This window comes from Antechinus flavipes, chromosome 1 (assembly GCF_016432865.1).
Source record: "Antechinus flavipes isolate AdamAnt ecotype Samford, QLD, Australia chromosome 1, AdamAnt_v2, whole genome shotgun sequence".
In the NCBI taxonomy this organism is placed as follows: Eukaryota; Metazoa; Chordata; class Mammalia; order Dasyuromorphia; family Dasyuridae; genus Antechinus; species Antechinus flavipes.
This window is the reverse complement of record NC_067398.1, coordinates 722321170-722337357: the sequence shown is the minus strand read 5'-3', so window position 1 is coordinate 722337357 and position 16188 is coordinate 722321170. Positions and strand designations below refer to the sequence as shown.

Here is a 16188-nt window from a genome sequence, read left to right as displayed (position 1 = left end):
TATGCTTGGCCCCTGCAATAACACACCCTTATTTCACTACTGGAGGTGGACTTCAACAAGCGAGTTGGGGGGGAAGGGGGAAGCAGAGAAAGGAAGGGAGAGGGAAAGAGAAAGAGTTCTCTTTTCTCTTTCTTATGGCCAAGCTCTCCCTTATAGCAACTGAAGAGGCAGGAAAATCCTTCATATTCTAGGTTTGTCTTGACAGGTCTGAGGGCAGACCTCTGAAGACTTCCCCAGCTCTTTTTTTTTTTTTTTCCCCAGTGCTTTCACCCAAGCAGAAATTGTCCTGGTGCTGTTCAGGTCACACGAATCTTCCCAGATCTTTCTGAAACTCTCCCCTTTACCATTTCTGGGTCAAGTCAACAACCGTGTAAACAGGGCCTAGTAGCCAGCCAAGGAGTTCTAAGACTTAAGAGGTCTGGGCCATCCTGCTGCTATGGTGCTTCCAAGACCTGCCTAGTACAGAGATTGATCTCTACTATGTAAAGGAGGCTATTGGGATTCTATCACATGCCATGTTGTAATGTTCTGGTTAGCTTTCTGGAGGTTTGGACCAGCCTTCGTTTCAACTGAGTAATCATCACGAGAATAGCCAGATATAAAGTCCAAAAGTCTTTATTGTCTCCTTCACAGTCTGTCTCCTTGCCTAGGACTTGGCTAGCTTTCTGGAGATCCTTCAGACAGGTCTTGGTCTCAGTGGGGAAAGCAGGAGGACAGGCTAGCCACCACCAGGCTAATAAAGAGGGAATTGTCTCTCTGAGTTCGAGAGCTTCCAGCCTTCTGTCTTTTCTGAGTCTGTCTCTGGCTGAGTTTGTCCCAGTTTATATGAGGTATTACAATTACATCATCATTTTATCATTAGGGAACATTATTTCTTGTAAGATTAAATCAATCATACTGAACTAGAGAGCTTACATGCTAAACTAGATAACCATTGTAATGAATCCTACTGAGTTAACAACTTGTTGTAAGAATCCTTGTTTCAAGTACATTTCTCCAGAATTCTGGCCCATTGCACCATGTTACTATACAAACTGGCTTCCTGGTGGTATAATTTGGACCATGCAGAATGCCATGTACTAGTAGAGGTCATGGGAGCAACAGGGAGAAAAGGAAGCCTTGACAGGACCAGGTTAGTGTGCCATGGGACTTCAGAATAAACCATCTACTTAGATATGAAAGATAAGCTGTGAACTCTCTGGGACAAATCTCTTACTGTTATCAATATAAGGTCATGGTAAATACCTGTTTAGGATTCATTTGAAGCTTTGGTTAATGAGATTTGTTATTGGAGGTAAAATTTCTTAGGCTTGTAGCTAATAATATGTGGGAATTTTAAAACTCCAGCACCTGAAAGTTACTGGAACAATTACCTGAAGTAAAACTGAGTTAAGGCTATTTTATCCTGTGACATGTATGTGCTGAAGAATCAGTTTTTATGGATCATATTATGTTATAGTCATGTCCCTGCTTTTTCCTCCTATGGCTGATTTCTATGATCAGAGCAAACAGTCAATAGAAACCATTAATATGGGCAGGTAGGTGGCAAACTGAATAGAGCACCAGTCCTGAACTCAGAAGGACCTGAGTTCAAATCTGACCTCAGATACTTAACACTTCCTAGCTATGTGTCTCTGGACAAGTCACTTAAGCCCAATTGCCTCAGGGGAAAAAAAGAAACCATTATTACAATTCAATTATGTCATACCTTGCTCTTTCCAATCTGACCATATATAATCACTATATCCTAAATACTTAGACAAATGAACATTTAGCCTAGTCATCTATCAGTTACTAAATATTTGTGTCTGTAGGTATTTAGGTCTTTAAAAGTTTCTTTAAAAAATTTGAGAGGACAATTGACACAGTTGTCTGTGAGACCTACCTGCTGTTTTGTTTATTGGGACAATAATGTTTGACTGTCCTGTGAGACAAACCTGTGTCCTTACATCGGAAGCTGCTGGCCAAACTCTATTGGTCTCTCCATATTTTGTAGCAATCCTTGTAAACCAGTCTTTCTATCTCAGACTGTTTTAACCTTTATTTGTTAGATTTGTTTTCTCTTCTAGATTTTGGTCAAGTTACAGCTGTACTGACCTGCTTCTGGGACCTGCGTCATCCCATTGGAGGCTTTCAGCACACCACACCACACACCTCTCCCTGCAATAGGATTCAGCTCTTCACTCATTCTCAGCAGGAAACAGTTTTTTTTTTTTTTTAATAGCTTTTTATTGACTGAACATATGCATGGGTAATATGCAAGGGTAATTGATCCTTGCAAATACTTCTGTTCCAACTTTTCCCTTCCCTCCATCCCCTCCCCTAGATGGCATGCAGTCTCATACATGTTAAATATGTTAAAGTATATCTTAAATACAATATATGTGTTCATATTTATGCGTTCTCTTGTTGCACAAGAAAAATCAGATTTAGAAAGGTAAAAATAACCTGGGAAGAAAAACAAAAATGCTGGAAGTCCACACTCATTTCCCAGTGTTCTTTCACTGGGTGTAGCTGGTTCTGTTCATCACTGATCAATTGGAACTGAATTGGATCCTCTCATTGCGGAAGATATCCACTTCTATCAGAATATAGTATTGTTGTCAAAGTACACAATGATCTCCTGATTCTGCTCATTTCACTTAGCATCAGTAAATGTAAGTCTCTCCAAGACTCTTTGTATTCATCCTGCTGTCATTTCTTATAGAATGATAATATTCCATAAGATTCATTTATCACAATTTACTCAACCAATCTCCGGGCATCCACTCAATTTCCAGTTTCTAGCCACTATAAAAAGGGCTGCCACAAACATCTTTGCACATGTGGGTACTTTTTCTTTTTTTTAGTATCTCTTTGGGATATAAGCCCAGTAGCAACACTGCTGGATCAAAGGGTATGGACAGTTTGATAACTTTTTGAGCATAGTTTTAAATTGCTCTCAAGAATGGGTGGATCTGTTCACAACTCCACCAACAATGCATCAGTGTTCCAATTGTCCCAAATGCCCTCCAACATTTGTCATTATCTTTTCTTGTGCTCTTAGCCAGTCTGACAGGTGTGTAGTGGTATCTCAGAGTTGTCTTAATTTACATTTCTCTGATCTATAATGATTTGGAACACCTTTTCATATGGCTAGAAATAGTTTCAATTTTATCATCTGAAAATTGTCTGTTCATATCTTTGACCACTTATCAATTGAAGAATGACTTGATTTCTTATAAATTAGAGTTAATTCTCTATATTTGGAAATGAGGCCTTTATCAGAACCTTTGTATGTAAAAATGTTAAGTTTATTGCTTCCCTTCTAATCTTGTCTGCATTAATTTTGTTTTTACAGAAGCCTTTTAACTTGATATAATCAAAATTTTCTATTTTGTGATCAAAAATGATCTCTAGTTTTTCTTTGATCACCAATTCCTTCCTCCCCCACAAGTCTGAGAGGTAAACTATCCTATGTTCTTCTAATTTATTTATAATCTCATTCTTAATGCCTAAATCATTGAGCCATTTTGATCTTATCTTGGTGTACAGTGTTAATTAAGTATGGGTCAATGCCTAGTTTCTGCCGTACTAATTTCCAATTTTCCCAGCACTTTTTGTCAAATAGTGAATTCTTATCCCAAAAGCTGGGGTCTTTGGGTGTGTCAAATACTAGGTTGCTATAGTTATTGACTATTTTGTTCTGTGAACCTAACCTATTTCACTGATCAACTAGGCTATTTCTTAGCCAATATCAAATGGTTTTTGTGACCATTTCTTTATAATATAAAAAATTCTTTATAACAATTATAATATAATATAATATAATAATAAAATAATACTTTTAGGTCAGGTATAGTAGGCCATCTTCATTTGATTTTTTTTTTCATTAGTTCCTTGAAATTCTTGACCTTTTGTTTTTCCATATGAATTTTGTTGTTACTTTTTCTAGGTTATTAAAAGAGTTTTTTGGGAGTATGATTGGTGTAGTACTAAATAAACACATTAATTTAGGTAGTATTGGATCGTTATTATATTCGCTCGGCCTATCCAAGAGCACTTAATATTTTTTCTAATTGTTTAGATCTGACTTTATTTGTGTGGAAAGTGTTTTGTATTTTTGTTCACATAGTTCCTGACTTTCCTTTGGCAGATAGATTCTTAAATATTTTATACTATTGGCAGTTATTTTAAATGAAATTTCTCTTTGTATCTCTTGCTGTTGGATTTTATTAGTGATATATAAAAATGCTGGTGATTTATGTGGATTTATTTCATATCCTGCAACTTTGCTAAAGTTGTGGATTTTTTGTAGTACCTTTTTAGTAGAATCTCTGGGGTTCTTTAAGTATACCATCATATCATCTGCAAATAGTGATAATTTGGTTTCCTCATTACCTACTCTAATTTCTTTAATCCATTTTTCATCTCATTGCTATAGCTAGCATTTCTAATATAGTATTGAATAGTAATGGTGACAGTGAGCAACTTTGTTTCACTCCCGATTTTATTGGGAATATTTCCAGTTTATCACCATTACATATGATGCTTATAGATTGTTTTAAATAGATGCTACTGACTGTTTTAAAGGAAAATACATTTATCCCTATAGTCTCTAGTGTTTTTAATAGGATTGGGTGTTGGATTTTATCAAATACTTTTTCTGCATATATTAAGATAATGATATAGTTCTTGAACCAGCCCTGCATTCCTGCTATAAATCTTATTTGGTCACAGACAAGATTACAAGGGAAGCAATAAACTGGAAAAACATTTTTACAGTCAAAGGTTCTGATAAAGGCCTCATCTCCAAAATATATAGAGAATTGACTCTAATTTATAAGAAATCAAGCCACTCTCCAATTGATAAATGGTCAAAGGATATGAACACACAATTCTCACATGAAGAAATTGAAACTATTTCTACCCATATGAAAAGATGCTCCAAGTCATTATTAATCAGAGAAATGCCAATTAAGACAACTCTGAGATACCACTAAACACCTGTCAGATTGGCTAGAATGACAGGGAAAGATAATGCGGAATGTTGGAGGGGATGTGGGAAAACAGGGACACTAATACATTGTTGGTGGAATTATGAATACATCCAGCCATTCTGGACAGCAATTTGGAATTATGCTCAAAAAGTTATCCAATTGTGCATACCCTTTGATCCAGCAGTGTTACTACTGGGCTTATATCCCAAAGAAATCTTAAAGAAGGGAAAGGGACCTGTATGTGCACAATGTTTGTGATAGGTCTCTTTGTACTGGCCAGAAACTGGAAACTGAGTGGATGCCCATCAACTGGAGAATGGCTGAATAAATTGTGGTATATGAATATTATGGAACATTATTGTTAGGTAAGAAATGACCAGCAGGATGATTTCAGAAAGGCCTGGAGAGACTTACATGAACTGATGCTGAGTGAAATGAGCAGGACCAGAAGATCCTTATTAACTTCAACAATAATACTATATGATGATCAATTCTAATGGACATGACCCTCTTCAACAATGAGATAAACCAAATCAGTTCCAATAGAGCAGTAATGAACCAAACCAACTACACCCAGCAAAAGAACTTTGGGAGATGACTAAGAACTACTCCATAGAATTCCCAATCCCTCTATTTTTGTCCACCTGCATTTTTGATTTCCATCACAGGCTATACTAAGACATGTATACTTATAGTGTATTTAATTTATACTTTAACATATTTAACATGTATTGGTCAACCTGCCATTGGGGGAAGGGAATGGGAGGAATGAGGGGAAAAAGTGGAACAAAAGGTTTGGCAATTGTCAATGCTGCAAAATTACCCATGCTTATAACTTGTAAATAAAAAGCTATTAAAAAAATAATAAGAAACCCCACCAGGTAGATCCAATAAATAAATAAATAAATCCTATTTGGTCATGGTGTGTTATCCTGGGCATGATTTTCTGTAATCTTTTTGCTAGTATTTTATTTAAGTAATATTTTTGCATCAATGTTCATTAGGAAAATTGATCTATAATTTTCTTTCTCTGTTGTTGTTCTGTCTGGTTTAGGTATCAGTATCATATATGTGTAATAAAAGGAATTTGGTAGGAAGAAGCAGTTTTAGAAGATGAGACCTTTGCTCCTGACCCTATTGGACTTTGAGTCTCACTGATTTGGGGGTGGGGACTGAAAGTTGTTGATGAATAATTACAAATTCTGACTGGATCCCTTATTACAATGTGTTTAGGATTTAGGATGAAAAATTTTGGGTAACTTGTTGAAAAACATGCTTATAATATGTATCTGCATTATCTAGTTGATCACAATGTTCCCTTCAGAACATGTAATTGTTTGAGGGAATTTTAAATAAAGTCCTGAGTGGAAAACCCCTACTGTACTAGTCTGTTATGTGTAAGAACTTTAATTCACTTTTAGGACTTATATATGGGACAGCTACTTGACAACTGGAGCCCATTACTTCCTCCTGGATGATTTCTTCCATAAAACAAAAAGGGATAAGGGACCAGGAAGCTGGCAGATTTTTCCCAAAAGTACTTGAAAGAATGGGTACCTCTAGTGCCATTAATTCCTGTTCACTTTGCCCTAGGCACATCTGCTCCCCTCTTAACCCACCAGTCCTTTTTTGATTTTACTCCCTGCTTTGTTTATTATTTGTAAACCCAGCTGAACTGTGATTGCTGGTTTTGTGTTAACTTTGAGCCCCTTATTCTTTTGGAATTGCCCTGACAGACTCAGTTTCTGGGACCATTTTCTGTTTATCTGTTCTTGGGAACAACCAGAAGTCACCCTAGGAAATCTCCAAGGTACTGGCACCTGTCTTGTGACTGAGTCTCTCTGATCCACTTCTCCAGTCTTGTAACCCCAGTTCCTTAATAAGTATTTCAAGATCGAAGGATGTTACAATTTGGTATCAAGCCTCTGAATGTTCATGGTTTGCCTGCCTTGATGGTCTGACTAAAGTGTGCATATTCCCACACTCTGCTCAGTAATCTGGATCCTTTCTATATCCTAATAGCAGTGCCTGCCTCTTCTGGGTGGGAACAGATGGAGTCATTTCAGGTCTCGCCATTTCCCCCTTGGAGTGTCTGACAGACATGCAGTGTCCCTCTTAGGTCTAGCACAACTGCCTTGAGCACTACTGCTCCCTTTACAAGGAGATGCCAAGTTGTGTAAAAATGACTGCAGCCCTTACTCAAGGACAGTAAGTCCTTATCAAACTGGATTCCCTGGCTGAGATGGTGCTCTAGAACTGCAGAGGGCCTGACATGCTTAAACCAGGGAGGCCTCTGAGCCGCCTAAACAAGGAATGCTGTTTAACTCTGGGGTTATCAGGGAGAGACTTGCCCTCGCCATGGGGCAATAATTTTTTCCTAATTTTAGATTTATCCGCTCCAGGTAGAGTTGGTCAAAATCATAGTGCTGAGACCCTCCAAGATAATGCGATAATTTGAATATTCAGGAGAGAGTATGGAAGTTATGCCTCAGTTTTCCTGATTTGTAATACCTCAGTTTCCCTGAATTGTTCTGCCTCAGTTTCCCTGGTGGCAACCCCCCTTCCTGACCATTAGGACTGAGATAATTAGGGTTGCAGTGTTCTGGCCACTCTCACATTCCAAAGAACCATAAAACTCCAGATGGATTATTTCAAACTTCTGGTTGTCTTCTGCCTCATACTTCTGCTTTTGACTCCCAACCTGTCAAAATTAAAAAGGTATGGTCCTTCCTGTAATTTCCACTCACCAGTGCTCTGGCCAACCCCCTTGCTTTTGTTTCCCTGTTTGCTGGAGCCCTATAAAAGTCTCTGGAATTACTTTCTCATTGCTGAATGCTTTGAGACCAGAGTCCAAAGCCAGCTGGCTACTTATCGCCATTTCAACTTCTGCACTATTAAAATATTAAAAACTTCTAACCTCTCTCTTGCTTCAGTTTCTCTGATATTACAGCAGGAAAGAGCTTTGAAACTGGGTGCAAGAGGATACAGGGAGGGCAGGGATGAGGGACTCATGGATCTCAAAAGGGGACCAGGTCTGAAAGCAGGATATGGAGATGGGACCCCTGGGGTACTGATAGGAAGGCTGGAATCAAGACTCCTATATCTTATGGGCAGACTCTGAACTCTGGCAAAGTATGACCCAAAAGTAAATCTGGAGATGACTCAGGAAGTGTGACTAGTCCGGGAAATTGGAAAGATTTAGAGGTGGGGAGCTCATCCAATACCTAGTCTATAATCACAAAAAGGGGTGCTCCAGGCAAACCTATGGGACACTCACCACAAAAGTAAATCTGGAGAAGACTCACGAAGTGTGACTAGTCTGGGAAATTGGAAAGATTTAGAGGTGGTGAGCTCATCCAATACTTAGTCTATAATCACAAAAAGGGGTGCTCCAGGCAAACCTATGGGACACTCACTACAAGGGCAGCTATGAATGAGAGTCAATGACTAAAGAAGGCAGTAGAAGCCTGGAAATGTGGGGGGCTCTGATGCAGACCTACTGGGACCTCTATGAACAGAATTGCTTGTAGCAGACCAAGGGATCCCAGCTCCAAAGGAAGACAAAGGAATCTCAGTGTCAACTGAAGAGATTTAAATTTTAAGGCATACAAAGGAGCCTACTTCCTTCCTCCAGCCAGCCCACTCTGGGAGGGTTTTCCTGTTCCACAAAGCACCCCTCTCCCCAGCCCCAGAGGGCACCAGGATGGTTGAGCCTTTTCCTCCAATTACTCCCAAGGCTAGGACTTAAGGAATCCCACTGCCTTCCTCCCCCAAGTCCTGATCCCATCCCCAAAGATCCCCAATTCTGCCCTATTCTCCTCAATGGCCTCCAAATCCCACATCAGGCTCATCTTCTACCTGGACTAATAGTAAATAGGATAAATGACTTTCCCATGGAGCTAAAGACTGGAGGATGAAAAGATACCCTGGTCCCCATTTTAAGGTTAGTACAAAAAAATGCACGTTGGTGTGCAGGAAAAAACAATATAAATGCTTATAGGACTGAGACCATTCTTGGGACAGAGATACCATGCTTGGTTAAAAATCTGAAAGGGAGCTGCTCCTCCTTTCATTGTGGATAATTTTCATTTGGATCTTCAGAAATAACTGACACAGAGCAAACTTTCTCTAATTGTACAAAATACCTAGAGAAAATATCTGCAAGAGTGTCATCATCTTGGCTAATACAGAGAGCAAGAGATGTTCTAGAGCTGAATCTCAAGAGTTAAAGGTACATGAAATGATTTACAGGGGGTTATGAGAGAACAATTGTTTTTGAATTTGAGTGTTTTATTAAATCACTGCACTCTTAACTTAGCTCAGAGTTTTTCCTCGATTAAGTGACTGATGGGAAAACTGAACATTTGCCTTTACCTGAAAGCAACACTGAACTTTGGAAATCATGAGCGTCTTCCTGTGAAGCTTGTTGTTGGGCCTTTGTTCTCAAAGAGTACCAATATCATCAGTGGGTCAGGTCTTGATTTACAAATGACTTGGATTTCAGGTCAAGAGATCTGTGCAAGATCATCAACTTCACTCTGTCCTTCAGAGTCACTTGAGTCCAGTGGGACAGACCAAGAAAACTGGTGATGGCCCCCATTTCTGCCTAATGTATAACCCTTTAGAAAAGGACAGATTGGAGGGCCCCAGAGTTGTGTTTTCCCTTTGTCAGCACAAAGAGATCGTAATATTAATAGATTTTGCAAGCTAATTTATTGTCTACTTGGAATCCTCTTTGGCAATTGCCTCTCCATTTGTCATATGTTGACTGATGAAAACATTATCTAAAATTTTTTGGTGTCCTCTGCTGGGATAATTGATGTTGCTCAAACTTCACATCAAAGAATTGTAGAACAAGAAGATGATTTGGGCTCATAGTAAGGAAGAGCGCTGATGAGTGGACAGCCAGAACAAGTGCCCTTCAGATAATAGGAGAAAGTGAGGAATGACTCCATCATATTGGATGAATCCTCTGTGAATTGTGTGAATTACACAGGATGGATACAAACATTCATCTGCATTGTTGGACGAAATTTCAAATTGAAGAGATTACTGGTCAGGTTTTCTGAGTATTTGAGAATCACTGTATATATAGTTTCCATTTTGCTCACTTCAATCCATCTCCACTCATTTCGATATCCTGATTATTCACTGAATTCTTCCTCCTCGTAGTTTTTCAAGTCATATTATTCTAATATGTCCATCACTACAATTTGTGTAGACATTCTCCAATAACTTCTATTTTGTTTCTTTTTCACACCTACTTTTTTTTTTTACTACCAAAAGAACTAAAACAAAAAAGGCCACTGCAACTAACATGTTAGTACATTGAAAACCTTTCTTTCCTGCACTTCCATTCTGCCCAGTTCCACTTATGCCTTGCAGCAGGTACTCTGTCACTAAATATGGGCATTTGATCCCTTTTAATAAATCCTAAGTCTACATGGCTTTTCAGAAAAGTTGCACCAATTCATAGCTATATGCAATATAAATTTGTTGTCCTCTAATTCTATAGTGCCCCCAACACTTTCCATTACTGTCAATTGTGTGGGTATAACCTGAAATGTCAGAATTAAAATCTTTTATTCTTAAATGCATCTTAAAATATTTTCTGTCTGAACAAATATGACAAGAAATCTATTTCACTAGCTGCACAGAATTATTCATTTAGGAATGATGTGCAAGCTTCCTAATTCAACTAGTTTTAGAATATTCCATATCTTGCTGAATCTCCAAACTGTTAGTCATATCCAGAAGACTTAGTCATCTAACTTATTAGTCCTATCTGAAGCTGAGGGCCCAGAAGTAAGTGACATTGAAAGCTAGGGTTTCTCTTCAAGTTCTTCTTGGGCTTCTCAAAGGATTATGGGCTGGAAGAGACCTGAATCCTAATCAGAATGCAAAAACCCCCAGCTAAATTAATTACTTTCCTAAAACCACAGAGGTACAAAACCAGAATTTCAACCCATGTCCTCTTGACTCCAAATGTAGTGATCTTTCCATTCTCCCAGGAAGCTTTTTATGTAGAAGACCAGGTGGAAAGGAAGGATCCAATATTCCTTAGAAGCTATCTTAAATCTCTAGGCAATATTTATTTTCCCTTCCTATAGGGTTATAGCAAGAGAAGGCTAAGTGTGGAAGGCATCAGCAGCACATCAAATGTTCTCTCCCTAATTAATTCTCCTCCTGATTGTAATGCCTTTGCATTTCATCACAGATCTGACAATAACCAGATTTTCATGAAAAACCTTTTCCATCTTGGTTATATTCATAAGATTTCTCTCTAATGTGGATTCTCAGATGTCCAGTAAGAGCTCCATTTTGTTTGAAAGCCTTTCCACATTGGTTACATTTATAAGGTCTCTCTCCAGTGTGAATTCTCTGATGTTTAATAAGGCTTTCCTTTTGTGTAAAAGCCTTTCCACACTGGTTACATTCATAAGGTTTCTCTCCAGTATGGATTCTCTGATGTCCAGTAAGACCTCCCTTTTGTGTGAAAGCCTTTCCACATTGGTTACATGTATAAGGTTTCTCTCCAGTGTGGATTCTCTGATGATTCTTAAGATTTCCACTATTTGTAAAAGCCTTTCCACATTGGTTACATTCATAAGGTTTCTCTCCATTATGTACTCTCTGATGTCCATTAAGTGCTCCAATTTGTCTATAATTCTTTCCACAGAGGTTACATTTATAAGGCTTCTCTCCAGTGTGGATTCTCTGATGTATAATAAGAGCTCCCCTTTCTATAAAAGCCTTTCCACAGAGGTTACATTTATAAGGTTTCTCCCCAGTGTGGATTTTCTGATGTCTAGTAAGATCCTTCTTATGATTAAAGGCCTTTCCACATTGGTTACATTCATAAGGTTTCTCTCCAGTGTGGATTCTCTGATGTACACTAAGAGTTCCATTTAGGCTAAAAGTCTTTCCACTTTGGCTATGTTTATAAGGTTTCTCTGCACTATGGATTTTCTGATGGACAATAAGAACCCCCTTTTTTGTGAAAGCATTTCCTCTTGGATTATGCTCATAAGATTTCTCTCCAATATGGATTTTCTCATTGACACAGATATTTTCTGAGGTGAAGTTAACAGGATCATCAATGATGGATCTTGGCTTGTGAGTTTCTACCACATAAAGGCTTTGCTCTGTAGTACTTTCCTTCATTTCAAATCTGATCTCTCTTTCTTTAAAAAAAAAAAAAACAGCAATAAATTTAATAGACATAAACACAGTCACACACACACATATATTTATTTTCCCTTCTCTCCAAAAGTAAAACAGAAACAGTTATTTTTGATTTTCCCAGGCAAAGAGAAAACTCTTAAATGGGCAGAAGCAACTTAAAAATCCCATTAGCTCACATACCAAGGATGATTTAATAACCAATGAGCTTCATTCACAATTACACTGGACCCTCACTGTAAACCTGCAGCAACATAGAAAGTACCTTCAGTCTCACTGTGTGCACAGCTCAGGCCATCAACTAAGAATGGTTGAGGGACTTGGCCCAAATCCCAGTGGCTGAGACTGGAATCCATACCCTGTGAATGGGCATGCATAGGTTGGTCATTCAGTAAAATTTCAGCGATGGTGTTGTCACTTTACCAGAGGCAGCAAAAACAAAGTAATACATAAAGAAATCCTATCATTTTAAAAGTTATTTTGTATATTAAACATTATTTAAAAAAAAAGACCCAAGCTAAAGCATTATTTATAATCGACCTTTGAATATATTTGCCATTTAATGCAATAAATCTTTTAAATAATAACTAACAAAAATTTTTGACTGATTAGTGCCCTTTTGGCACTTTCAGGAGGATTCTTGGCCTCAAATTCCAAACAATGACTTTTCATAGGATGATAACTGATCATTTACAAGATCACGGAGTACAACTCACTCATTTTATAGATGGGAAACTAAAATTCTGTGACTAGCCCAGGAAGCAAAAAAAAAAAAAAAAAAAATCTGAAGAATTCCATGGCTTGTCTTTCTCACTGAGACCTAATATTTATTTCATAGTAATTCCTAAAAGCATCTTGTAACCACAACTCTCATATCCCTGCTTTCACCACACTCACCTAGAGAGCTGTTCCTCAGACCTTCCTGGTTCAGCATCCATGGGGCTTCCTCAAAAAAAGAGATCACATCTTCTCTGGGAACTGGAAGTCCTGGGCATCGAAATCAGTTAGGGATTAAGGATAGAAGCTTGAAATTTAGTTCTCTTTAGGCAATAGACTAAGGATTCAAAGCTGTTCCATTTTGCGATTCACCCCATTACATTCAAACATATGAGTCTATGGTCACCTATTAGGGCTTTACTCCTAGTAACCAATGGTGGGGTTTGCTATATCATCCTGTTGTACAACTTGTTCTGAGAAAGAAACAAGTGCTCTTCCCCACATCTCCTATCTTGTTAGGTTCCATTGTGGCAGAAATTTCTAACCCCAAACTCGAGTAAAAAGGGTTACTGAGCCTAAGAAGCCTCAAGTCAGATCAAGGGGGACCTTAGTTTTGATACCCCTTCTATACAGAAACTCATTCCATAGTTTCCAATATCAAGAAATTAAAGGGAGCCAGTAGTGCAGTGGAGAGAGTCATGGCCATGGAGTGCTGTGTACCCCTTGGTACATAAATTAAACTCTGTTTGCCTCAATTTGCTCAACTCTCAATGGGGGATAACTGTCACCTAATTTGGAAGGTTAATATGTGAAACAATATTTTGTTTTAGCTTTACCCAGATGCAAATGGCATTTTTCTTCATTTGTCCCCTATTTTTAATGTGAGTACATATACTAGTGAAAATAATGTAATTTCTGAGTTCTTCTTCAAGAACATGGCATACCTCCTGGCAAAGAGAAGATGAAAAGGAATGCTCATTCCTTCCCATTCCTTTCCCATTCCAAATTGCACTGCTGGAATTTGAGAACAATAGGAAGGAAGATTAAGGACAAACTTCTTGTACTGGGGACAACTAGGTGCTTGGGGCTACAAACTGATGGTTGTAAAAAGAAGAATATTCTAAATACTAGAACCATCCCAAAGAGCAACAGGTTGTAAGGAAAAGCTACCTGAGCAATTTTCAGAGCTTTGGCAGACAAATCCATGTCCAGGTAGAGGTCAGACAAAGTAACTTCTAAGATTAGTTCCATGTTTTGAGATATTTCCATGCTGATTTGATCATTGACTTAAAGTTACTTAGACTTGGTAAAAGACAGATGCAGGAGCAACAAAGGACACCCTCGAGTTTGTATCAAACGATGCAAAAACATGCAGGAGTTTCCTGTTGCATGGACACAGCAGATGAGTACTTTCCCCTTTCTAACTGACACTTCTGCCAATCCCTGCACCCTAGGAAAGGAAGATAGTTGATCATAGATTCAGAGTTGCCAGGAGAAATGTTCTTACCCAGGGAGAGCAGGTTCCAGGCATTCTCCAACATGACCTTCTTGTACAAGTCCTTCTGAGGAGGTTCTAAGAGGCCCCACTCCTCCTGAGTAAAGTCCACAGCCACATCCTTGAATGTCAACAACACCTAAAGCACCAAATGTCATGAGATATAGAGCAGAAAGACACTTGAAAATTAAAAATTCCAATTTTCTACAATCTAGAGCAGGAAACTGAAACACATGGAAGAGATTTGCTCAAAGGTTATACCATTTTAAGTGTCAGAGTTCACTCCTGAAACCATGGTAAATAAGAGTCTTATTGAATTTTGAGAAAAGCTTTTTATAGGATCAGTTAGGATAAAGGATGAAAATAAATTCCATTATTATGGTATGCATCTCGATGTAGAATCAGGAAGAATGTTTGTGCTTTATCTGTGATGTCAATGGATCTGTGGAGAACAAAAGAGTGATGAAATTTCCTCCTTAGCAGAATTGATTGAAGCGAAATATGCTACAGAGAATTCTGCAAAGTTTGTGAGAAGCTGGCAAGCACAGCACACTCTGGGAGAGAAAGTTTTATGCTATCATTTAAATGAGACCAAAGTTAAAGAAAAGGTGTATTTTTCTTTTCAAAAAGCTGGAATAAAGTCTTATCTGATGAAAACATGAAGAGGATCCTGAAGAGATATTCATCAGACTGTGGACTGCACTAAGTGGTGGGAGACAATTTCCAGTCAAGTCAAGTAGAATTATCTGCTGTTATAGCTAAGGCCTGAGATCACTCTGGGATGATGTTATCCATAGCTCAAGCCTTTATTTAAAATTGCTATCCTGTCAGTATCACAGTCTATAAATAACCCACCTTTCACCTTTCCTTTTCTTTATTCTGTTTTTTCACTTCTGAATAATTGAGGTTACATTGTGGCAGAAATGTATTGCTCTTTTACACTTTTTGAGATTCCCAGTGATGGCTCCAAAATTCCTTTTCTTTAGGGTCCTTTGAATCCCTTCTTCATCCATAATACGGGTTCTCATTAAAGGAAGACAGCCCTTTTATAGATGGATAACTGACCTCTGATTACTTACTTCCCCTTCCCCCAAGAGAAGCTACTAAACCTCTTTCCTTCATAAGCATCCCACAGCCCCCCTTTACCAATATGAGGTGGGGCTAATAAACCCCAACCTTCTTTGAAGAAGAAAGCTCAACTACCTCCTCATTACTTACTGGCTCTGCTTCTTTGGGACTTTTCTGACTGAACTCTGCACTCTGTTTTTGAATTGAGATCCTCCTTCCCACCAGACCCCTTTCCAACTTTCTGGGATCTGTGATCTTCTTTTGTGAATTGTCAAGTTAAAGGGATAGAAAATTAAAACTCTTCCCAAAGAAAACAAAAGAACAAGCAGGGAAGGAAAATGCACAAAAATGAAGGACAGTCTAGGGGAACTGAAGTAAACAAAAATTAATATTTAAAGAAAATCTGCCCCTTGCTGAAAGAAAGTGTACTGAAGGAAAGGGCAGCATGCACATCGCCCTTGATCCTAATGATGAAAGGTTTCCCAAAAAAACACAACCCAATCATGAAGGAAATTCTGGAGAGAAAAAATGAAATTTTAATGGAAAGAATCCACAGATCACACACAGGAAAAGCAAACCCAGAAACCAAAAACAAAACTCAGGATACAAACTGCCAGGTGGACAGTGGTCACTTGTAACAATTCAATTCAGAAGGAAAAAGTCCTATAAACTTCTCATACAATGGAACTGACTGAGTTTGGAACAGAGGAAGACTAATGCAAAACAAGTAGTTAAGGGGAAGGGATA

The 16188-nt window shown here is 38.3% G+C and overlaps 1 protein-coding gene across 1 annotated transcript; it reads right to left on the bottom strand.

The window, feature by feature from the left end:
* Nucleotides 1–9248: 9248 nt before the first annotated feature.
* Nucleotides 9249–13523, bottom strand: LOC127537782 (zinc finger protein 239-like). The gene has a single exon (XM_051961444.1). The coding sequence runs from the start codon at nt 12201–12203 to the stop codon at nt 11217–11219; it is 987 nt and encodes a 328-aa protein (XP_051817404.1). The 5' UTR covers nt 12204–13523; the 3' UTR covers nt 9249–11216.
* Nucleotides 13524–16188: the final 2665 nt, after the last annotated feature.

Excerpts from the sequence above, each read along its gene's own strand:
- LOC127537782 (XM_051961444.1), bottom strand. The coding sequence starts at position 12,203 with ATGTCTATTAAATTTATTGCTGTTTTTTTTTTTTTTAAAGAAAGAGAG.